This window comes from Carya illinoinensis, chromosome 15, assembly GCF_018687715.1.
Source record: "Carya illinoinensis cultivar Pawnee chromosome 15, C.illinoinensisPawnee_v1, whole genome shotgun sequence".
Lineage (NCBI taxonomy): Eukaryota > Viridiplantae > Streptophyta > Magnoliopsida > Fagales > Juglandaceae > Carya > Carya illinoinensis.
This window is the reverse complement of record NC_056766.1, coordinates 42,076,262-42,099,932: the sequence shown is the minus strand read 5'-3', so window position 1 is coordinate 42,099,932 and position 23,671 is coordinate 42,076,262. Positions and strand designations below refer to the sequence as shown.

Here is a 23,671-nt window from a genome sequence, read left to right as displayed (position 1 = left end):
AAAATTGAAGGTGGGTTTTGAAATTGACAAATGATATTGGAACAAGTTGGTCAAAAAAGGGTTTGTGCTAATTGCTTGTTGTGATAGCCGGGAATCAAAAATTCCTGTTGATGATATATGTTCACCTTTCAAGTACTGGCCATTGAATGAATGGATAATGATGCAATGATTCTTATGAAATATCGTTATCTCTTGCCTGTTCTTACTAATAAAGCATAATGTCAGTGACCAGGACTGCAAGAAGGATGACTTTCTTCATATATATTGAGGATTATGATGAATATATATGGCCACAAAAGGGCAATTAATGCACATAACTCTATGGAGAAGAAACTAAATAAAAGAAATCAACCAACATTAACATGGTGTATTGTCAAGCATCACAATAATTGGTTTCGATTTTGATGAATGAATGAGACGTATTTTTCATTGAATAATGCTATGCATCTCAGGATGAATGCTATCGACAGTGGATCTCGATTCATTTTTTTTTTTAATTTAGTGATTAAGGAAGTAGTTTTTACTAATCTTATAAATTTTCTTTTTAAAATGTTGAAGGATATAAAAGAAATGTATGAACAAAAAAAGTCAAACGACCTTATCGGGGATATCCTTTTTCATTAGTTGTTTTGGCCCCAAAAAACAAATACTTTCCCTTGTGGATGAAGAACAAAACAGCAGGTAGACTTGATTTTAGTAGAGGAACCAAATGATCCTTTCAACAATGGGCAAATTGCACAAGGTATCATGAGCAGAAAACCCTAAAAAATGACAAGAAAACAAGCTGAATAATCAATCCTCCATTTATGGAATTTGCATCAGAGAATATGCCCCCACCCACAACTTGGAATTGTCTCAGAAAATTTCTTTTTTTCACCATTCCTTAACCATATATGCTTGTGCTCACTGCTCATGTCATTCACCGTGAGAATCCTACTTAAAATCAAAAAGATAATGTGATGATTTGAACCCTAAAAGAAATGTTTTTCATCTGAGAATTTTAATCTGAAACCCTGGAGTAGGATAGAGGTGGCCCCTTAGATGATGGCAAAGAATTTTTATTGGAAAAGTTGTATTCCCATAGCAGCTTTTTTGCATGTTCTAAGAAAGAGGCCCCTACAGAAGCCGAGCTTTTTAGTATTTTGTTGTTTTTTTTTTCAATTATTTTAACTGTATTTTGTATTCTTTAATTTATAACTTTTGCTCTCTTGTAATTATGGTACCCATACTGCATATAGTTCGTCATTTATATAAGCTGGGATCCAACAGTTTCCAGCTTTTTGGGTCTCTACATAAGAATATTGTTATAATCATAACAATTGGATGTAACATTATGACAAAATATCTAGCTACACGTATCAAGAACATTTGTGTTTTTTTTTTTTTTTATTCATCACCCAAATCTTTGGATCTGAACTTCAAATTCAAACTGAGAAATGCTAAGCATTTTTTTTTTGTAGCATTTTGGTTGTTTTTTTGAAACAAAGAATACCCATGAATATTATTCAATACTAGAGTCGCAGAGAGATTACATAAAAATAATCTCACAAATTGATGTGATTTGGTATAATTTACTATATTATAAAGTTATTTATTATAAAGTAGATCTAACAAATTCATAACAGAGATTATCTTTTATGTAATTCAAATAAGACTTCAATATGGTGGGGGGATGGTGTTTAGTTTTGATATCTGCCAGCACACAGAAGTCGTGAACATTTCTAGATCAACCACTTCGTATTAACAACAAAATGCACGACTCAAAATTTCTACAGAGCATTTTGCAGATCCTCATGGCTCCATTCAGTTTCATTCTATGGTTATTTTTCAAGTTTCCACCAAATGATGGTCATTTGTCAAATTTCTACCAAATTTTAGTAAAAAATATGCACAGAATTTAAGATGAATGGTAAAATGCAGGAAATCATGTGAGGAAGATTTCTCTGAAAAAACAATTAAGTTCAGTAAACTCTCCTGGAACCACTGGCTCCATAATTATGGAATGCTAAGGAGCACCTCTTGATAGACCAATAGACTATCAAAAAAGAAGATATAGGTAGCCACCCAGAGATCAGAAATCAGAGAGTGAAAGGTCTAAAATCAAATCAGCGTAAACACATCCATTTATGGGGTCTTAATTCTCTCTGGCAATTTGGGGCTCACGGCTCACCCTCTCCATGTTTAAGCTGTAACGAGTAAAGATTCAGGGAGAGGCAGTAAGGCAGGGTGGCGCGTGTCCAAGCCCCCAGTGAGTCCCCTCAGTCAGACCGACTTACAATCTCAGACTCGGTACCCCACCTACGTCCCTCTCAGTTTCTGCACACACACTCACAAAGACGCACCCCTCGCTTCTAGACAACTCATATCACACACCTGATTCGCTTCTCTCTTTCTCTCTCTCTCTCAATCACACGAAAAAAGCATACTTGTTCTCCCTTTTGTATATATTTTGTAAACAATGTAGCTTCTTTTGTCTCTCGTCTTTTGCAAAGCAAAGGTTGGTGACTGAAAAAGAAACGCTGTGGAAAGACTCAAGAAAGAGAGGGCAAGACACAGAGAGAGAGAGAGAGTGTTCAACATTTTCGTGGTCGAGTGGAACATGTTCATCACTACCATCCTATGACCATGGCTTCAAATTTCTTTGACCTTCTTCTTCCTATTCTTCTTCTCCTTCTCTCTTCTGCTACACTCTGTTTATCCTATGAGCCTCGCAATCATGAAGGTAGGCACGAAACTTTGAGAACAACCAGTCCTCTTTTCTATTTTGCCTGAATATGATAATATCTGATGCGTACAAAGTTTGAAATTTTTTTTCTGAGTTTTGTTTGTTTGTTTTTTTATTTGGTGTAGTGGAAGCGTTGATAAACATAAAAATAGGCCTGAATGATCCACATGGAGTGTTGAACAACTGGGACGAAGACTCTGTGGATCCTTGTAGCTGGGCCATGATTACCTGCTCTCCTGAAAACCTCGTCATAGGCCTGTGAGTTTGTATTCTTCATTATTTTGTAATTTCATTAACTAAAACAGGATTTGATAACTGAGCTAAAAAAGTCCATGTTCGTTTCTGGGTGTCACAGGGGAGCGCCAAGCCAATCTCTATCTGGCACTTTATCTGGAGCCATTGCAAATCTCACAAACCTTAGACAAGTGTAAGAAAAATGAGTATATTTTGGCTTTCGCAACACCTTTTTCTTTTTTTTTTTTCCCCGCTTGGTTGCCAAGAAAAGAAAATGAAATTCTGAGCCTCAATTTTCTATTGCTTTGCCTTTTTGAAAAGAGTGAAAGAACCAAGTCTACTGGGCCAGGTAGTTGAACAAGGCAGCCTTGTTGAATGTTTTCATGTTTATCTTTTCATTTCCTACACTTTTGTGCAACGAATGAGGGCATAAGAATGTTACCAACCCACTTTGGATTCTTATTTTATATGTCTCACTGTGTCTGGGCGAACTTGTAGATTGCTGCAAAACAACAATATCTCTGGAAAAATACCACCGGAGCTCGGCATGCTTCCAAAACTTCAGACGTTGGATCTCTCTAACAACCGATTATCTAGTGTTGTCCCCGAGTCTCTGGGCCAGTTGAATACTCTCCAATATCTGTGAGTATGCTGTTTCACTTTGTATCCTTATTATCCCCTATTCGGTATTCAAGAAAGTCGAGGAAAAGAACATGAAACGTAATCTGATTTTTATTGTTTTCTGCCGTCCTTGTTGAAAAGCGAAATATAAACCTCAGACGCAGAGCCATACTGTTGCAATAGTCTTCTAGGTGAAATATAAGGTTACATATGTACATAATTTTAAATAAAATATAATGGTTTCTCTTCTACTATTTCCTTGCCTTCTGAGCAGTTAAATTTGACTGTATTATTCGCCTTTGTTTTTAGATGTAAGATATTGATGCTGTGTTCTTTTGTCATGTAATGAGATTAGGAGGCTGAACAACAATAGCTTGTCTGGGCCTTTTCCCGTGTCTTTGGCTAAGATCTCTCAGCTTACTTTCTTGTGAGTATGGGTTTTTTCTTTCGTTTGTTTCTTACTTTCTCTTCCTCAAATTTGTTTGATATCAGCGCGTCTTGGAATTAGAAACAAGGTGCAATGTGTTTTCTTTCTAACTGGTAGAAGCTTTTGTTCAAATCTGATCAATTGGTTCTGTTCATAATAATCACATCACTCAGGGACTTGTCTTATAACAATCTGAGTGGACCAGTGCCCAAATTTCCGGCTAGGTCCTTCAAGTATGGTTGCTCTCTCTCTCTCTCTCTCTCTCTCTCTCTCTCTCTCTCTCTCTCTCTCTCTCTCTCTGTGGTTAATTAGTACGTATGACCTGATTTTGCTTTCTGTTTCAAAATTGTCCTACCTAGTATTGTGGGAAACCCGTTGATTTGTGGAAGCAGCTCCAGTGAAAGTTGCGCTGGATCAGTCACTCTTGTCCCCCCTTCCTTCTCTCTGAAATCATCATCTGGTCACGCTCTAAACCTCAATCCTCTGTTTAATCCATTTCTTTCTTTATCTTTACTTTTTTTTTTCCTCAAAACAAGATTTGTATTTTTTGCTCACAGGAAAACACAAGTCCAGGAAACTAGCAATTGCACTTGGAGTCACTTTCAGTTCTATCTTTCTCATATGCTTGGCACTTGGACTATGGTGCAGAAAGAGACAGAAAAAGCAAACCATCCTACACATGAATGGTTAGTAGCTTCAGAATTCAATTTAATAAAATCCTTTAGTAAACAACTACAACAGCTGATAATAACTTCAAACTGGTCTTTGATATTTGTTGCAGACAACCAAGAAGAGGGACTGATGCGCTTGGGCAACCTAAGAAAGTTCACTTTCAAGGAGCTTCAATCAGCAACTGACAATTTTAGCTCTAAGAACATCCTTGGTGCTGGAGGTTTTGGGAATGTATATAAGGGAAAGCTAGGAGATGGAATCATGGTGGCAGTTAAGCGGCTGAAAGACGTGACTGGAACCACTGGGGAATCACAGTTTCGAACAGAACTGGAGATGATCAGCTTGGCAGTTCACAGGAACCTGCTTCGCCTCACTGGATATTGTGCGACTCCTAATGAGAGGCTCCTGGTGTATCCTTACATGGCTAATGGAAGTGTGGCCTCCAGGCTTAGAGGTTGGTCCTATCTTACTTCGCTGCAAATGCTGTCGCTAAAGTTTGTCATGGTAGAAGGTTAATTTTTATTGTGATCTTATTACTATCTGATCAAATCAAGAGGCAAACGGGGTAGAAGGTCTGCAGATGCTGATTCCCGATCTGGGATTATCCACCTACAAGTACTAAATAGATAGCAACAGCACCGATCATAATACCACCCTGATTAATAATTTTTCTGATGAACATGGCGTGAGAAGTTAATCTTGATGTATTCTGCGTTTGGTGAAATCTTGTGTGAATCGAACAGAAAAGGGGGAAAATGAGTAGTGGTTGCAGAATGATTTTCCTTCTGACACTAGTTTTTAGAGCTATGCTCCCCCCCATTATTTTTTCTGAGGCCTCAATGTTTTGTCAATTCCAACTTACTCTTTTTGTTAACTGCAAACAGCTGCAAACAATTCTTTTTTTTTTTTTTTACTTATTAAAATAAATAAATAAACTGCAAACAACTGTTCTTAAACCACTCTACCGTATGTTTTAATGAACCGCCAATATCCTGTTTCTTGTGATAGGAAAATCAGTACTTGATTGGAATGCAAGAAAGAGGATAGCGATTGGAGCTGCTAGGGGCCTTCTTTATCTACACGAGCAATGCGATCCAAAGATAATTCACAGAGATGTAAAGGCTGCTAATGTTCTCCTTGATGATGACTATGAGGCAGTGGTTGGTGATTTTGGCCTTGCAAAGCTCCTTGACCATAAAGACTCCCATGTTACCACTGCTGTCCGTGGCACTGTTGGGCATATTGCACCGGAATATCTTTCAACTGGCCAGTCATCTGAGAAAACGGATGTATTTGGATTTGGCATTCTCTTGTTAGAGCTAATAACTGGAATGCGAGCTCTTGACTTTGGCAAAACGGTTAATCAGAAAGGAGCCATGCTTGAGTGGGTAGGTTTCCTCTTAAACTATTGCAAGCTAAGGTTGTATCTATAAGTTTACAAGCAAATGCAACATATGCTAAAGCTTAACACCCATCCTTAATATTTTCTTTTTGACGAATGCATATAGATTTGTTTGACCATATTCTTATTTAAATAATAATGGATTTCGTAAAAGGCCTAAAATGGTTCTTGTGCACCCCCATATGAAACTAGCCGTTAATTTTTTTTTTTAACAAATTATACGTTTTGTTGGTATTGGAGCTATACTTTTTCTCCAAAAAGATGTAGATCTAACCCAAAAGCCTAGCATTCTCATGTACAAGCTAAAGAATTAAAGTTTATGACTTTGGTAACAGGTGAAAAAAGTTCAGCAGGAGAAGAACGTGGAAGTCTTGGTGGACAGAGAGCTTGGGAGCAACTACTACGACCGTATAGAGGTAGGGGAGATGCTGCAGGTAGCTTTGCTATGCACTCAATACTTGCCAGCCCACCGCCCCAAGATGTCGGAAGTGGTCCGGATGCTCGAAGGTGATGGCTTAGCCGAGAAGTGGGCAGCCTCACATAATAATACCAATCCCAGTATGAACCACTCTCACACTAATGCTAACAAAAGCATGTCGTCCCGCCCTACCACTGCATCAAAACATGATGATGATGGAAATGATCGATCAAGCTTGTTTGGCACAACCATGGATGAGGATGATGATGAACATTCTTTGGATTCCTTTGCCATGGAACTCTCTGGCCCAAGATAGAAAAGAAAGTAAAAAGCAGAAAACAGATTTGGAAAAAAAAAGAAAAAGAAAAAAAGAAGAAGAATTCTTTGCCTTAGTTCCACAGGCCAAGGTATCTTTGTTTTGGTTTGGTTTACTGTTTCATAAACTTTGTCCTGGAATTTCTGAGCCTGGCAATGTAAAAAGTATTTCCGTTCTTTTGTATTAGGTCTATTTGGTACATTATATACAGTGTGGATGTATAGGGAAATAGGAGTAGGACTACGGGAGAGTCCATCATCACAAGATGCTCTGCTCCCAAAGTCTTTCAACAGGTTGATTTTGACGGTTTTGACTGAAAGTTGGTATATCAGGTTTTCACGGTTTTAACTTAGCTCTCTGATGGGGGAGAGTGAAACTGTGAAGTGAATTGAAGTGAAGGGTGGTGGTTTCTAGAAGTGTGAGCTGTGTAAGGTCGGGTCCTTTTCCTTTGATGCTTTTGCAGGCTCACTCCACCGCTTTTGTCTTGGGTTTCTCATTTTGGTAAATCAAAATACCCCTTATTATTGTTTAAGATGAGTTTCTAGTTATATAATTTTAAATGAAAAATAAAAATTAAATAAAATATTATTATTATTATTTTAAAATTAAAAAAAATTAAATTATTTATTATATTTTATATAAAAATTAAAAAAATTTATAATAATAAGATAAGACGAGATGAGTCAATCCAAATAGGCCTTGATCTCATTTCTCTCGAAAAGTTGAAAGATAAAATTACTTTATTATAATCTTAAATAACACAAGTGCTTTTATATATTGGGCCCTTGGGGAGGGGTTTGAATCTAAGACCTTTATTTTCGAATCTTAGACCACTTTTGGCAAATAAGAAAAATGTTAAATCTACTTGAATCATATAAAAATAATAAGATGTTAGATTTAATTTGTAAAAGTTTTTTTTTAAAATTTTATTTTTATAATCTCATGCCTCATATAAATTACAAAGTCACGTATTATAAATTTACTTTTATAAGATATTTGGACAAAAATGAATTATCCACTTGGACCATCCTCTTGTATTATCAAGATCAAACAAGCCCTTCTCAAGATAGACACTAGAAACATATAGAATTTGATTGTTAAAAAATATTTACAATTATATAAGGAAAAATATAATTGTAAGTATAATTGTGTACTAATCTATGTATTAATATGATGTGATTGATTAAAAAATAAATTTTATTGAAAACAATGTTAATTTAAATTTTAAGTATGAATGAATCAGTATTGATACATAAATTAATACTCGACTGTACTTGTATATAGCAAAATTCGTTATATAAAATGTGCAAATGGTACATACTATTTTTGCAAAAAACGAGTAAATAAGAAAAAATTAATTTTTTAATGTTAAATTTTACTTTTTTTAAAAAGGAGTATGCGATACTTGCACAATGATACCTAACATTACTCGAATTCTAATTGCACCTTTATGTATTAGAAGAAATAAAAAATTATATGTATAATTACTTTTACTTACTCTGCACTTTACTAATGTGATTAGCTGCATCATATTGTTTTAATATAAAATAATTAATTTAGTTAATCACATCAGTATAATATATAAAAAATATATAAAAGTGATTATTATTCAATATTATTAGAATATTATTTTTATTTTAAAATTTGGTATTATACTTAAATTTTTTTTTTTTTTTTGATGGAAGTATTATACCTAAATTAAACAAAGTGATATAGTCTAATAATTAAACTTATACCGATTTAATCTCTATAATATACATTCAAATAAATAAATAAAATGGCTGTTTGGTACGTAGTCCAATCTGGACCGTCCACGTCAGAATCTTTTGGCGGGACCCACGTAGAGGTCGTACAACGTCCATCTTTCTTTTCCATCCCTTTCCGAAAACAGACTCCACCGTTGAAGCCTTCGAACTTCGAAGCTCCAAATAAACCTCGGGAAGCAAGCCATCGAGCTCATCTTCCTTCCTTCAATGGCCAATCAGTCCTCCTCGTCCTCCTACCCTATCCTCTGCGCTTCCTTCAATCAGGACGCCAGGTACTTTTGCAATTGTTACTGTTTTTTCTATTTCTCGAACGAATTCCGTAGCTTTCCATTCAATCTGGGAAATTCCTGAGCTTTGGGATTTCTTTTCATGGAAGATATTTCCCGGAGACAGTTTTGTTGGATAACTTATAGCGAAATACTATGGATACGAAAAAGAATGATAAAGTTAATATTTTTTTTTTCCTGTTGGAAATTTTTAGTCTCTTTGTGATAGGCACAAGGGAAGGTTTTAAAGTATTTGATTCGAATACAGGGAGGCTTTGTTACGAGCGAGGTGAGTTCTCTGACCAAAAATCTTACTGTCTTTTTTACGCCTTTGTTTATATTATTATTTGAGTATGTTTCACTTTGCAGTTCTTATTATTTTTTTCTTGAAACTTATGTGAATTCTACTCTATGTTTGTTTGCTTGTAAAGCAAAGGAAAGAAGATTCAATCCCGAATTAATTTCTGTTAGAATGGTTCCTGGAATTGGTAGAATGAACTCAAACATTCTCTCTTGGGAGTTTGGTTTTAACATGTGATGACTGTATGTAAAGAAAAGATATTTCTTTCCAAAACTATAACGCTCAGTGGAGGATTTAGCTTATTTAGACTTTTTAGACCAAGCAGCTAAATTGGCTGCTTGTGTTGGAGCTAGATTGTAAACCGTTGCCTTGTCCATCTATCCTGAAAAGAACTTCAAAGTTCAGAAAAAATATGTTTTTGATTGCGAAGCTTACTCCAAGCTGTATTTGGAGAAAAGAAAAGTGAATTCTACGGCATAACCTTCCTTAAATAATGGATTTCACATTATTAGGCGCATGAAGAAGGGCTGCTTTGGTAGGTTAATATTTATTAAGTCTTGCCGCTGATGTAAGCCTTGTGAAATAACTTCTGAACAACACCATCTCGCTACTTTTTTTTTTTTTTGATAACTAAGAAGATATTTTATTGATATTGAAGTAGTCATAGTCCAAGTACATAGGAAGTATACATGAGATTACACCTAGTTAGGAACTTGAAACAGATACAAGGAAATCATGAAAGTTGAGACCATTAAAGTCTATAATGATGGCCTACATAAATAAAGACTTCTAGAAAAAACTCTTAAAACTCTTCTCTATCCTCAAAATCTCGGTCATTTATTTCCCTCCAAATGCACCACAGTAGACAAATGGGAGCCATCTTCCACACAACTGCAATCTGTGGTATCCCTTTGATCCGTCTCCAACTAGCTAGTAGGTCAACCACACTCCCCGGCATAACCCATGTGAATCCCATTTTGCTAAAAAGGTAATTCCATGAGGCCCTTGTAAGCTCACAATGCCATCTGGCTACTTAATATGAGAAGCACTTGGGCGGCCCACATGTACATGTATATTAATCACAAATTGGCAAGCAATTTCTTAGGCAAGTGATCATCTCTCTCTCTCTCTCTCTCTCTCTCTCTCTCTCTCTCTAACACGCGTGCTTTCTGGTGCATGAGGTAGACTTTTGTTGCTAAATAGTTAGCCAGTGCGCACAAACACACACTGTACATATAGATGTAGATAGAAAAATTCAAGCAGCTGCTGCTATTGCTTGTTTAATGATCAAGAAGAACCTCTTGGCGCACCAGCTTCTCATTCAATACAATATATTCATATAGTTGCTACCATGAAGCTGTGATTGGTCTGCATATAGATGTTAGTCCCACCCCGTTTGTGTTGTATAAAACATGCACAATGCGGGTTCCATGTGTGAGTCTTTGTTCATTCAACCATCAGCCATGTACACACATGTAGAGAGAGAGGGAGCAGTCAATATTTTTGCCAAATGATTTGTTGTTGCCTTTCCTTAGCAATTGTAAGTAATATTATGTCTACACTTGAAATTTGGATATCATGAAGCTTAATTGAAATACTATAGTCATTACAAACATTCTTTTTTTTTTTTGCTAGCTATTGGAGCCTTCATTGTTGTCGAAATGCTGTTTACCTCCAGTCTTCTTGCAATCGTTGGAGCTGGTGAACAGGTGCTTGGGCCATGTTACTTATAGAGGTCGTACTGTATCTGTTGTCTTACTTTCTTGTTACTTACTTTGGTTGTTTCTGACTTCAACAGCCATCTTTATCACCTCGTCGTCTTTGTTTGTTCAATATAACAACTGGAACTGCTCTCCGAGAATTGAATTTTTTAACTTCAATACTTGCTGTTCGCATGAATAAGGAAAGGTAAAAGATCTCAGATAGAATCTGAATTGTGTTGGAGATTATTGTTTTGATGTTCTGTTTCCATGTTTCATGGCAATAATTATTCTGATAATCTTTACTGATGTTAATTATTAAAAGAGGTTTTTCTGGGGGGGGTGCGGTGTTTGATATATGAAGCTAATGTGCTTGATAGTGGCCTGAATAACTTAGGGTTATTTTTAAACAACATAAATCATGGCTGTCACAGAGAATTGATCTTCTCCTTAGATGGACGACAAATAATGATGTGCTCAGATTTTCGAAATGGTTCTGCCTAATAAATTGGCATCTTAGACACTTCTTCACATCTATAACCTGTTAGGATTTATATGCCTTGTCAACGTCTCTTCAATACATGCTTGTACAGGAGCAATTCTATAGTGCCCTTTTTTTAGGAGTATAATTCCATATAGGTTTTTTCTTTGTTCTTTTGCTCTTTTGATTCTTCTTGATGCATAAAAAACATAGTAGATTAAGAAAGACACATTGATAAAAAAACATAAAGACAAGTCGATATTGCCTAAATACGCAATTTGTATGGGGGTATAGGTCTATTTGGATATATTTTTATGGTCTATTTGGATATATTCAATCCTTCTTTCAAACTGGAAACAAAAGTGGTTCCAATAATAATATTATGTGGTTATTCCCATTGGTTCACTCTGTTTCTGTCATGTTATCCGCACACTTTTGGACTCTAGCTCTGTGTGCTTCTTACTCGAGGATGCTTAACCTCAGTTGTATTTTCTTAGAATATCCCATTTATCTAATTTAGTCAGACTTAAACGGTGTATGAGTACAAAACAATGTCAGAAGTGATCTGTTTATGTTGTGTAACATTATTGTGTTCAAAGTTAGAATTTATTAGGTTATTGAGAGTCAGGACTCTTGTTTCTGATCTTTGCCATTAAACATTTTTTAGTTAATATAAATCTAGCCTTGCGATTAGATATTTTTACTCTTTTACGAAGAGAGCTCTTAATTTGTTTTGTTATTCATTATTTATATTGAGATGCAATCTTGGTAAATGCAGGCTCATTGTCATTTTGCAAGATAAAACGTATGTGTATGACATAAATAAAGTAAAAATATTGGACGCTATTGATACAGTGCCAAATCCAAAAGGTTGGTTGAAAATACTCTGTTGTTCCTATAACATCATTCATAAATTGTTCATGATTTATAATTGTTTTCATAGAATTCTGTTCATTGTTTATCTTTGTCTTCACTTTTTTTTTTAAAAAAAAAAAAAAAATCATTTTAGGAAAAGAATAACAAAAACGTTCTAATATTTGTTTGGTAACTAACCCCAAGGGGTTGGCCAAAGTGGTGAAGACCTTGGTCTTGGGGTATCACTCCCTTTGGGCTCACACCCCGTAGTGAAACTTCCGAGGTGTGGCCACACCCCTGGTGAAAAACCAGCGATTTAACTAGTTTTGTATAGGGAAACTTCTGAGGGTGCGGTGCATGAGTCAGGTTTTACTCTATAGGGGTGGGTCTGAAGGACCCTTGCCTTGGAGAGGCTCCCTGATGTCAAAAAAATAAAAAATAAAAAATTGTTTGGTAACTACAATCGAAGTGGAACCCAATCCAAAGGGTCTTTTGGAGGTGGAAATCAAAAGGTCCTCTGGGAATTAAAAATTGAAGGGTCTTTTATGCAACAAATGGCCGTTTAAGTTGTAGGGGGAGTGTAAGAGATGGGTAAGTGAATGATCACAAGGGGTGAAGTGAAAATCTTGGCATTGTCGTTAAGAGCATAATAAAATTATGTAACCGACATAAGGGTGAAAAAAATTAAGGTAATTAGGAAAATGATGAAGTGGCTCAATTAGAGTAAAAAAAATGCTTCAAAAACTATATAGGTCATAAACTCAAACAGTAGATAAAATCTGGAAATGATTTTTTTTATCGAATTACCATTAATTAGTTCTATAGGGATGAGAGTAATTTCTGTGGAGACTTGGAGAGAATCTTTATCTGTGGTATGTTTCACATGTTTCCTCTAACAATTCCTTCAATATTTATTTTGGAGTTGATTGAATATTGTATTGATTGAAAATATATGGGCTTATTCTGGTGTGCTGCATCTATCATGGAGCATATATAACACTTGTACTTTAGTGTTACTCTTCCTGTAAGCCTTCTTATTTTTAAAATAAGTCCTCCTGCCATGTGATACATTTTCTATGGTCATCAATTTAACTCCACCAAACTTGAGATCAAGATTTCATGACTATCAGGAACAAAGGCATACCTCTTCAATTTCTGACTTTCTTTCTTTTTAATAGAATTGATTTTGTAATTTCAGAAACAAAATCATACCTCTTCATCAAATACTTTTATTTCATAGCATATAATAGTCACAGTTTTTTTTATAAGTAAGTTAATGTAATTATTAAAGAAAAGCTATAAGGATGCTACCCAAATACACAGGAATGTATAGGAGATGCACCTAAAAGCATCTAATGGTCACATAAAATAGAATCTCTAGAACTTTCTATGTCGCTCTAAAATTTTGAGTTCTGCAGACCTGACATCATGTTAGATGCTTAAATTTCTAAATGTTGTTTTCCCACTTTTGTCTTATTTTGCAGGGCTCTGTGGGTTCTCTCCCAGTTTAGATGGTTGCTTCTTAGCTCTTCCTGCCAGCATCACCAAAGGTTCTGTGTTGTTGTACAATGTCATGGAGCTCCAATCACACTGTGAGGTTACAGAGCTAATATTTCTCCCTTATGAGTGATGAAATAAATTAAAAAACCTGAACTCCACCTCAGTATATTTATCTATCATGATCAAATGCTTTTTTTAGTTGTCATCATTCTCTCCTTTTTCACATGATGAGAGGGAACTTTCTAAAAGTGCAGCTTTTGTGTTTGTAGCCATGCAATGGGCAACATGATAATCTAGGATCTGCCTTTTAGTTGTTAACATAGAAAGTTCATCTCTCTCTCTCCCCCCTTTCTTCTGTCTCTTAATCCATACTTGTGCTATTGTTTTCAAAATTTTGAAAGTTCAGGAAAGCAGTCACAAGAATTAACACGAACTATTATAAGCCTTAGGACATGCAAGATCTTATTTTTGCAGTCTTGATGCATTTTAGGACTAGTGGGCCAGCCATATTAATTGCCTTTGAGGCATGAAATGTGGTGAGCTTTAGGAAAAATCTCTCATTGTAAGTTTGGATAATGATTTGAGTTAATCTTATTATATTCATGAAGGAGCAGATATTCTGGATTTTGTGCATTTATTTGCTTGTTATTATATTTGAAACAAACTTTTTTCCTTATGCACTATCTAGTTCATTTAATTTGTATTCTTAATCAAATTGAATTTCAGATAGATGCTCATCGTGCACCTCTGGCTGCAATTGTGCTATGTTCCAATGGGATGTACATAGCAACTGCTTCTGAACAGGGAACCATAATCAGAGTCCATTTGGTTTCTGATGCAACTAAGGTGGGAGTGGCACAGCATCCATTCATTAGGACTTCATACACGAGTATCTATGGTACTTGATTTATCTATTTAAAGCAGGTTTTCAGAGGCTGCCATTACAGATGGTCCACAAGAAAGGCAGAAAGCACTTTGAGTCTAATGTGACCCTCACTTTAAAACTCAAAAGAAAATTAACTACTGCAAATTCTTTAACCTAGAGAGGCTTTCGAGATTAAAATAATTATTTTGTTCCTGCTGTGAAATAGAATTTTCTAAATCAGAAAATAAATCTTAGAAGTGAATCCATCAAATGGGAAAACCAACTTTTTTGTGGCTGGATGCAGTCTCTCAATATTATTTATGACTTGTGATCAATTGTGCCTGAGATTTCCCTTTAGCCCTTTACTCAAAATAAACTAGATTCCTGGAAGCTATATAATACCACTATCACTAATTAATATCTTATGTTGGGTTGGAATCTAACTCGTCTTTCTTTGGCAGTCGTATAGTTTTCGAAGGGGGACATACCCATCAACAATATTTTCCTTGTCATTTGCACCATCTAAGCAAATTCCAGATATTCTTGTGGCCACAAGTTCGTCAGGTTCTCTTCATGTTTTCTCTCTGGGGTTTGCTTTAAATCAAAGGTGAGGACTACAACCTAGTGTTTTCTCCTTTCTACTTTTACGATTAGAAATGGAATATGTAAATAGCCAAATATTGTAGGACGTTAACTTTTAATATTTTGTTATACACGTGATCTATGAGATCAAACAGGCAGGAAGACTTCCATTTTTTTCGTCAGTGTGCTTTATGGTTGCTTTAAAAATAGTTTTTCTATTTCTTTTTAAAAATTTTTATGGGGTATTATGTTGCTAGAGGGAGAATCCAAACTATTGGGTCAAATGCCAACTAAAAAGTAGAGAGTTGATTGTCACAGTTACTAAAAGTGATTTGAGTGAGGGTTGACAAACAACTTAAATTTTACAACAGATTATATTGAGTTTTAGGACTTTGTCATCTGGATAGAAATTTTTTTTTTCATTTCATATTACAAATCTAGTAGGTATTTTTGCTTGATTAGTTTATGTAAAGGTCTATTTAGTATTTCTTCATCCAAAAAGAATCTTATTGTCTTGTTGGTGGAAGGATTATGCCTTTTATCGAAATTTTGCTTAGCAAAAAATAAAATCCAATTTCATTAATAAGTTTTCTGTCTGCTTACCACTATTAAGCAATAATACTTCAAAGCCCTGGAGTATCAAGGTTGGATGCAGATACAGCTCAAACCTGTTTTACCCAGACCCATTGGTCCTGACCTTTTGCCTGGCCTTAACTCAACCCAAAGGTCCTTTGCTTCTTTCTTTCTTCTCTTCTTTCTCTTAGCCCAACCAACCACCACTAGAGGTGGTTAATTATGAATATTCATGAGGTCCTAGTTATTTTCCATCATTTATGGATAGTCAACCAATGGAGGGATATCCAAATGAAGAATAAGCATTGAGGGAAATTCTGAAAACGTATAGGGAATGTCTTGCAATGGTTAGAAACTCTGGAAGGTAGCATATTTCCCTTATCTTCTAACGAACACAATCCTTCTCTTTCACAAAGTCTTGCTTGTTATATTATTTTAGTATTATGCTAGGAATGCATTCTTTTCTATTTGCAAAAATTCATGATCTTTTTTTCTATGGGACTCTCACTCTTAACAGAAGCAGGAAATCAAGTACTATTCTTGGATCAATAATTCCCAACTCCATTACTGATGCACTGGATCCAGCTCACCGTCATGTACTTCATAATGCTGTTACAGCAGGAGTCAAAAGGTGAAGCAGCTTGTAACCTATGTAATGTACACTTTAGTGGACTAGATGACTGACATGGCAAAATTATAGCATGATATAATTATTCAATTCTGATTTGAGACCCATGATGAGGCTTCTGCTTGGCCGAGATTCAACAAAATATGTTCTTTTTCATGTTCTACCTTTCCTTCTAATCAATATCTTCAGATAAACTAAATAAATAAGAATGAAAAATAAGTGGATTAGTAGGCCTATGACATTCTGATTTATATCTGATTTATTTCCATGAAAAAGAATAACAAACAAAAGAAAACTTTACCAGTAGATTTTTCGGATGTATTCATTTGCTAATGTCATTTTTATATAGAAATTTGTTTTTACAAGTTATATAATTCTTTTAGCCCATTTACTTATGCAATCAGTTTTATGGTTCAGCAATGCAGTAATTCGCAAAGTTGACAAGGTTGCCGATGCATCTACACCTGGAATTGCATTTTGCAAGTGAGTTTTCTGACATGCCAGTTCTTAAAAATGTCTCTTTAGGGTGTTTGTGTTTTTTTCTTCCCAAATGTTGGATTTTGTGCTTGTTTTTAGTTTTTTGAGCAAGATAGGATTAGTGCTGTTGCCTACGTATTTTAATATCATTTTTTCTGAATGAAAAAGGGCCTATGAAATTCATCAATTCCCCTAGCAAAAGGTGTGTACCTTGTGCTAAAAAACCTCCTTTATGGTTGTTGCCCTCACCATTGCTCAAAGCCCACCTCAAACTGATGCAAGTGGTTTCAGAGTATCATTTGTGATGAATGTTAAATGTGTCCCTTCGTGCCTTAAGCTGATACCTTCAACCCTATCACTTGATGCTTCTTGTGATTTCCTAGATCCATGTTATTGTGATTTTTCTGATGCTGCTGTTGACAACTTTTATGTTATCACAGTTCTGTTAGCAAGTTGATGCTGTATGTTGTTTTTTATGTCAATGTGTCCCCTTGACATCCCTTCACATTATTACCATACAGTGATTGTTGGTTTAAATGAATTGTTTTATATGTCGTCATTCTAAATTGCTTGCACTTGGTCATACAAGCGTGGTGTTGATGTCATGTGAGCTTATGTTTGTTTGTTTGTTTTATTTTGTTTTTATCAGTGTATGTTTGTTTTATGAAGGTCCATCCCTGCTCTAGATATATTCCTAGAGCAAGGATCGGTATATTTTTCACTCACCCCTTCCCCATGTAACCCTACCCAGCTCTTATACCCCATCCTACTCACTCCATACACTGATTGGGCACCAATGTTACCACTGCCCATTAATTTCGAAAGGAATTTTGAAATTGGATCTGAACATGCAGAGGTCATCTTTGTTAGTCTTACCATATTTCATCACCTTCATATCTATTGGTCTAATTTATCATAGCATGCAATTGTTATGTCAATTCTCTGTTTTAAATTAAGCAATGATCTTTTTTTTCCTGAGCCTATGAAATGATATCCAAAGAATTATCTTTAGTGAAGTCCATGATTATTTGTTTGCTATGAGCTTCCAAATGGATTTTGATGTAATAAAGATGAACAATTTCTCTAGCCTCCTGGATATACCGCAGAATTCTGTCTATAATCTGCTGAATTTATTGTAGGAATCATCCTATCGCCTTATGTTCTTTCTGCTTTGGATTCTCCAGGGCTACGATATCTATAATAACCTACAACGGGTACTTCCAGGAATACAGCTTTAGGCTGAACTATCAAAATGAGCCTTTGTGGACTTTGGAGCATGAATTTAATCTTTTATCACCAGTCTCAGATAATGCCAGCTCGTGAACAAATGTCACACAGACACATCCATGCTCAAAGCTTGGTAAAGTGCACACATGTTACCATATGCTATTCCCCCTTTATAGAATGAATGTTTCATCTTTCTTGTTTTTGTTTAATATCTACTCCTGCTTACATAACAAATACCATTCATTGTGACTGAATAGAAAGAACTGTTGCTAAAATTCTCCAGCAGTATAGTGAGAAACCGTGATGGACAACAAAGACTTCAAGAAACGATTATGCCACATATGTTGATATGGTTACATTGTAGTGCTCCTTTGGTTAAGATATTGGTCTGTTAGCCCTAACTTTGTGCGGAAGTAGGAATTCATATTAAAGATTGTCCATGTAAATATTACTCATTCTATGATAATTTACATGTTACTCACTCAATTCTATGATAATTTTATGTACCCTCGTTATCATTTACTTCTTATTCTTTGGCTTTTGTGAAATTGAAGCACTGTGTTATTGTCTTGTTATTGACTCTGTTCGGATTAAGAAAAAACAGAATGTGTCAGCTTATTCACATTCTAAATGGGCAATATTTGTAGCTATTTGGAATCTGAAAATTCAGAAATTATGAACAAGCAAGATTCCTGCAATATTATGGGATAGAAGCCTATTTCAACCCACAAATTAACACAATGACACACAATTACATTAAACATTAATTTTTAAAGGTTATCAAACAGTAGTTGTTATAACATAGCATTATATGAGTAATTATTAATATTTAGTAAAGGGAATCACATTCTTCAACTTATAGATGAGAGAGACTGCTTGTTATATGTATATGTACGTATATGTACCATTGGCCTTGGTGGTTGCCCCGAAAGTAATAAAAGAAAAAACTATGCCTTCGTGGATGATATATGTACCGTGCAAGAAAAGTTCAAAATATGGAAAATCCAAGGATGTACAGGAACTACTCGTTTTTGGCAAAAGTTAAACAGGGTTCCAGACATAACAGAAGCACCAAGGTATTATTTGTGTCGAGTCATACAATTGCCTTACTTGTATCGAGTCATTTTATCCATTCGCGCATTGAATGATAATAAATTTATATAATTTTACATTTAAGGGTGTTTTACGATACCATACATTGGAGTAAATTGCAAATATTTGGCGGAAATGTAATTGGTAAAACATAAAACAAGGCAGTTCAACACTCCAAATGTGAGGTATACATACGCATTACACAGACATTCTTGTCTATTACTAGTTCGGCAACAGAATCCGTTAAAAAAATAAAACCAAAACCAACAGTTCTTATCGTAATATCAGTTCTTGAACGTGATAAATACACAAGGCTAACATACAAATCATTTTGCTCATTCCCTTCTTCCCAGTTATCCATTTCTTCTCTTGTTTCTGATCTTGCAGCTGTTGTTTTGTTCAATCAATTTTTTGGGATCAATCTGCAGTCATTGGTTGGACCATACAACACCTAAAACGGGCCTTGCGGACTGTTGTCATGATCTCATTTTCTGCATTTTCAAGCATCCTGACAACGTCGGTGAAGGGTGGCCTGACATCGGGGTTGGCATCCCAGCATCTAGTCATGATCTCACTTAGAATGGGTAAGCAGTCATGTGGGATGACCGGTCGGACACCTTTGTTGACAACTGCAAATGCTGCCTGCACTGCAGTCATGTTCTGGAAAGGAAGCAGTCCAGTTATGAGTTCCCAGAGAACAATCCCAAAGCTATAGACATCTACTTTCTGTGTGTAAGGCCTATGCTGGATCATCTCCCTGCAGAGTCACATAAAAAAGGCAAGTAAACCACATTATAAATATGAATATTTAAAGAAGCAGAAATAAGAAATAATATATCATAATCAGCTCTGATACAACTAAGCTAGCATCCAACGGATCCCCCAATCGGCCAACCTGATCGATTGACATCTTTGGCATTCTAGGCTCACCAAACAACAATTAGGTTCTAAGCAGAGTACATTGTCTGCGGCTCTAAAATATGATAAAATCCTAACACAAGTTTGTTGTAGACTAAAATCATATCAATTATGAAAGCCAGATTGTCAAGAATTTCATAACGGTACATGATTTCAAACATAGCCAAGTTGAAAATCATGCTATAACATTAACAAACCCGCTATACTTTTCCAGACAAGATAGAAATTTGATTGGAAGAGTACAATTTCAGACCTTAATTGCCTAACCAAACCCAAGAACCTTAAAGTTTATGCATGGTTAAGAGTCAGCGACGCCACCTTCACACCAACGTTCCAAAACATATGAATGTGCGTGCTTTGCACTAATCTTGAAAAACCATATCTAACCAGCTATGAACAATGCTGTAATCTTAATGTTGTAATCAATGAAGAATGCATTAAGTTCTTTGTATGGTTCTCACAGAAAATCAGATCTAGCTCCAGGGCTATTGAGTGAATAATCTTACATAATTTCAAAGTTAAAACAATCACAACTAAACCAAAAAAAAATTCAGGCATCAGATCCCTATCAGCTGACCACAAACCTACATATGGCACCACGGAAAAAAAAACATATTTAAAAATCACAAGAATATGTATAACCATTTAGCTGTAGAAAATGTCAGACAGAGAGAGACCTTATATTGGTACCTATGGGTGTACTAATCAGAAGATGCACAGCATTTCTACCTCCAGAAAAGATGTGAAACTTTGATGGGTATTGGAAGTTGAAATATAGGATGACGATATTAATTATACAAACCTATCAGAATTGAGTGAGTAAAAAGTAAAAGGGAAAATAAACATTCATGTGACGGATGCCAATTAATTTATTACTGAAAAAGGTTATTACAATATTTATAGAAAATTGAACTAATGTTGATTTTTAAGTGCCAGAACACTTTAGAAGCATCATCTGATACAAGGATACAAAAATTAAAAATTACCAACGCAATGATACAACACCAACCAGAACACTAAGGAAGTCACAAACAGATTGATAAGTACCAGAGAGAGAGAGAGAGAGAGATTAGACAGCTAAAAGGTCAGAAGTCTTACGGAGCCATCCAGCGGTATGTCCCTGTCTCTGGTGTCATTCCTTCAGTCTGCACCTCAATCCGGGCAACTCCAAAATCTGCAATCTTAATGGATTTATCTGCATTAATCAACAGATTGTCAGATTTCAAATCCCTGTGAATCAATCCAAGCCGATGCACATATTCCATCCCCCTTGCAACATCCAAGGCCTGTTTGACTGCCAGTTTCAATGGAACAGCTCGATTATGGCGCTTTGTCAAAAACTGCCGGACAGAGCCCCCTTTTGCATACTCTGTCACAATACACCATACCATGGGTTTCCTACAGCCGCCAATAAATCGAACTATATTTGGATGCTTCAATGTGGCCAGCATCATAACCTCTTGCTGAAATTGTTGCTCCATCAACTGAGCCTTTTCTGGATTATTTTCTGGCCTCTCCAAGATCTTGATAGCAACATCCTCACCATTATAAGTACCTCGGTAGAGTTTACCAAAAGCCCCTTGAGCAAAAGGTGCTCCCATGTTGAGCATCCTTAAATCAATCGTCCACTCATCAAAGTTCTCAAGCCCCAAAGTAGGTGAATTGCTATCCATCAATGCTTGGGCCAGTGCATCGTCACTCAATGCATGTGTTACTCTTCCTCTTCGATTAACACTTAAAGCAACGGAATGATTGTCAGTAGCACGCCGCCGTAACCCTTGGTGGTTTAAAATGCGAGTGTGGGAGCCATTTGAACCTACACTGCTGTTATCTATAGACATAGCAACAGAGCCTCCACCGTTGCTTGTTTGCAGGCTTCCAGAACTGTCAATGGACATGTTGGAACCCTCACCAAGTTTATGGTAAAATCCTTGTGAAAAATCATCATAGTTATTGTCATGCTTGTTCAAGCCTATTATTCCAGTGAACTTTGGACCACCTTCCAACATTTTCCTTTCTGGGCAGCAAAACCTTCAAGTCTCTTATTTCTTCAACATTAGAAATCCCAAACTCAAAACACCCTCAGCAACACCTTAAAACTACAACATTCCACAAGATTTCAACATCAATCCATGATTTTAATAAACAAAACTCCTTACTTCATGTGGGACTTACAGTTTAAAGGTTTTCTAAATTATTGCTGTCTACAGAAAATTTAAATTTCCACAAAACAAAGAACACTTCATTTGATTGCTGGACAGGGAAAAAAAAAAGGAGGAAAAACAAAAATACAAAAGTTCGGATAAAGCACCTCCACCTAACATTCGAACTGCGCTTACTAAATTTGGTTTGAGAAGATCAGCTGTGAGTTCTTGATAAACAAAACAACATAAAGCATAAGAGTCAAACTTCCATATTCCCTTCCTATAATTGGTTTCCTTAGCAATTTATAAGTATATAGCTAGAAAATAATTAAATAAATAAATAACAGAATGGAACAATTACTTGTTAAAAAGGGGGAACAAATTGCTCAAAACAAACAATCACCTACAGAACGGCCAGATTTTAGCCACATGTTTTGCTCAACTGAATTTTCCCACTAAATTCTCAAAACACGAAACGAAAACCGAAACTACTCATATGGAAATAAATATATAAACCCTAAAGAGATGAGACATCTGAAAGCCCCAAAACGAAGCCGAATTCTCAGCAAACCCCAACGAAATCACACATCGGAGTATTGACATTTATTTGAATTAAACTTCAACTCACCGACTATGACGGAAATTACATAGCCCAAAAAAGTATATCCCCAAAAAAAATGCGACAATTTTGTTCAACCAAAGCACCCGAGAAACAGGAAAGAACAAAAATTGAGATTTTAAAAAACCCCAAAAACCAAAGATTTATTTTTTTTCTTCTTCTTTTTGTTGTCCCTATTTAACTTAGAGCTTCAATCGAAGAATACTCGCGAAACTTACCTCGATCAAGAGCGCTGGGCCTTGCGACTCCGATTCCGATCGAATCGGAGAGAGAGAGCCCAACGATGGACGGTCAAGAGTGCGCCTTAGACCCTCTCTAGCTCTGTCTCTATCTATATCTGCGTGTGGGAATGTAGAAAACGAAGACCGAGACGACCAACAGGAAAACAAAGAGGGGGGTGAGGGGTTTTATCACTTCTAATTTTAATTAATTAATGACTTTTTGTTTAGCCATTGGCCATTGCTTTCCTCCGCTTCTGTTTTTACTGCTCCAACTCCTTTCTTCTTACTTAATTCCCTTTTCTTTTCTTTTCTTAAATTCACATAATTTAGACATTTTTATCATCCTTCAATTGTTTAACAAAATAAAATACCCAACTTGGAATTCTATTGGAATGGGAGAAATTAGACTTATTTTTTCTTGTCCACAGTGGTAAAGTTCAACACAAAAGCCAATTTGTGGGACATGGATGAGATTTCACAATTCATTCTCTTTAACGTGTAGTTTTGATAATAAAATGAGATAAGATAAAATAATTTTAAATATAAATTAAAAAAGTATAATTATTTATTATATTTTGTACAGAATTTAAAAAAATTATAATGATAAAATGAGATAAGATGAAACTGTTTCTATTTTCAAA

At 35.6% G+C, this 23,671-nt stretch overlaps 3 protein-coding genes across 9 annotated transcripts; 2 read left to right on the top strand and 1 right to left on the bottom strand.

Moving 5' to 3' along the window:
- Positions 1-2,093: 2,093 nt before the first annotated feature.
- LOC122297314 (probable LRR receptor-like serine/threonine-protein kinase At4g30520) lies at positions 2,094-7,231 on the top strand. Of its 2 annotated transcripts, XM_043107345.1 has the most exons (12): positions 2,094-2,289; positions 2,498-2,722; positions 2,851-2,983; positions 3,081-3,152; positions 3,458-3,601; positions 3,936-4,007; positions 4,181-4,240; positions 4,367-4,467; positions 4,565-4,693; positions 4,789-5,133; positions 5,688-6,067; positions 6,417-7,231. In XM_043107345.1, the coding sequence occupies exons 2-12, from the start codon at positions 2,620-2,622 to the stop codon at positions 6,813-6,815; spliced, it is 1,938 nt and encodes a 645-aa protein (XP_042963279.1). In that variant the 5' UTR covers positions 2,094-2,289; positions 2,498-2,619; the 3' UTR covers positions 6,816-7,231. The 2 variants fall into 2 exon arrangements, with proteins under 2 accessions (XP_042963279.1, XP_042963277.1); XM_043107343.1 differs by lacking the exon at positions 2,094-2,289 and having other exon boundaries at positions 2,366-2,722.
- Positions 7,232-8,679: 1,448 nt separating this feature from the next.
- Positions 8,680-18,558, top strand: LOC122297316 (autophagy-related protein 18b). Of its 6 annotated transcripts, none has more exons than XR_006238711.1 (12): positions 8,680-8,853; positions 9,063-9,136; positions 10,784-10,857; positions 10,947-11,056; positions 12,108-12,199; positions 13,669-13,781; positions 14,411-14,530; positions 15,011-15,156; positions 16,222-16,335; positions 16,750-16,815; positions 18,034-18,169; positions 18,320-18,558. XR_006238711.1 is itself a non-coding variant. In XM_043107349.1 (12 exons), the coding sequence occupies exons 1-11, from the start codon at positions 8,789-8,791 to the stop codon at positions 18,130-18,132; spliced, it is 1,113 nt and encodes a 370-aa protein (XP_042963283.1). In that variant the 5' UTR covers positions 8,692-8,788; the 3' UTR covers positions 18,133-18,169; positions 18,320-18,558. The 6 variants fall into 6 exon arrangements, 4 of the variants coding, with proteins under 4 accessions (XP_042963284.1, XP_042963283.1, XP_042963282.1 ...); XR_006238710.1 differs by having other exon boundaries at positions 8,681-8,853; positions 18,294-18,558; XM_043107349.1 differs by having other exon boundaries at positions 8,692-8,853; positions 17,994-18,169.
- Positions 18,559-19,253: 695 nt separating this feature from the next.
- On the bottom strand, positions 19,254-23,225 carry LOC122297315 (serine/threonine-protein kinase STY13-like). The gene is made up of 3 exons (XM_043107346.1): positions 23,028-23,225; positions 21,145-22,145; positions 19,254-19,885 (listed from the first exon to the last, which is right to left on the bottom strand). Exons 2-3 carry the CDS (start codon positions 22,053-22,055, stop codon positions 19,546-19,548), a joined length of 1,251 nt encoding a protein of 416 aa, XP_042963280.1. The 5' UTR covers positions 22,056-22,145; positions 23,028-23,225; the 3' UTR covers positions 19,254-19,545.
- Between the last annotated feature and the right edge of the window lie 446 nt (positions 23,226-23,671).

What these genes read in the sequence shown, in the direction of transcription:
- LOC122297314 (XM_043107345.1), top strand. Translation starts at nt 2,620, where the DNA reads ATGACCATGGCTTCAAATTTCTTTGACCTTCTTCTTCCTATTCTTCTT. An exon ending in TTGAATACTCTCCAATATCT is followed by an intron (nt 3,602 to 3,935) that starts GTGAGTATGCTG and finishes TAATGAGATTAG; the next exon opens with GAGGCTGAACAACAATAGCT. An exon ending in AAGGAGCCATGCTTGAGTGG is followed by an intron (nt 6,068 to 6,416) that starts GTAGGTTTCCTC and finishes CTTTGGTAACAG; the next exon opens with GTGAAAAAAGTTCAGCAGGA.
- LOC122297316 (XM_043107349.1), top strand. Translation starts at nt 8,789, where the DNA reads ATGGCCAATCAGTCCTCCTCGTCCTCCTACCCTATCCTCTGCGCTTCC. An exon ending in TCCTTCAATCAGGACGCCAG is followed by an intron (nt 8,854 to 9,062) that starts GTACTTTTGCAA and finishes GGAAATTTTTAG; the next exon opens with TCTCTTTGTGATAGGCACAA. An exon ending in CCTGGAATTGCATTTTGCAA is followed by an intron (nt 16,816 to 17,993) that starts GTGAGTTTTCTG and finishes TGGATTCTCCAG; the next exon opens with GGCTACGATATCTATAATAA.
- LOC122297315 (XM_043107346.1), bottom strand. Translation starts at nt 22,055, where the DNA reads ATGTTGGAAGGTGGTCCAAAGTTCACTGGAATAATAGGCTTGAACAAG. An exon ending in ACATACCGCTGGATGGCTCC is followed by an intron (nt 19,886 to 21,144) that starts GTAAGACTTCTG and finishes GTGACTCTGCAG; the next exon opens with GGAGATGATCCAGCATAGGC.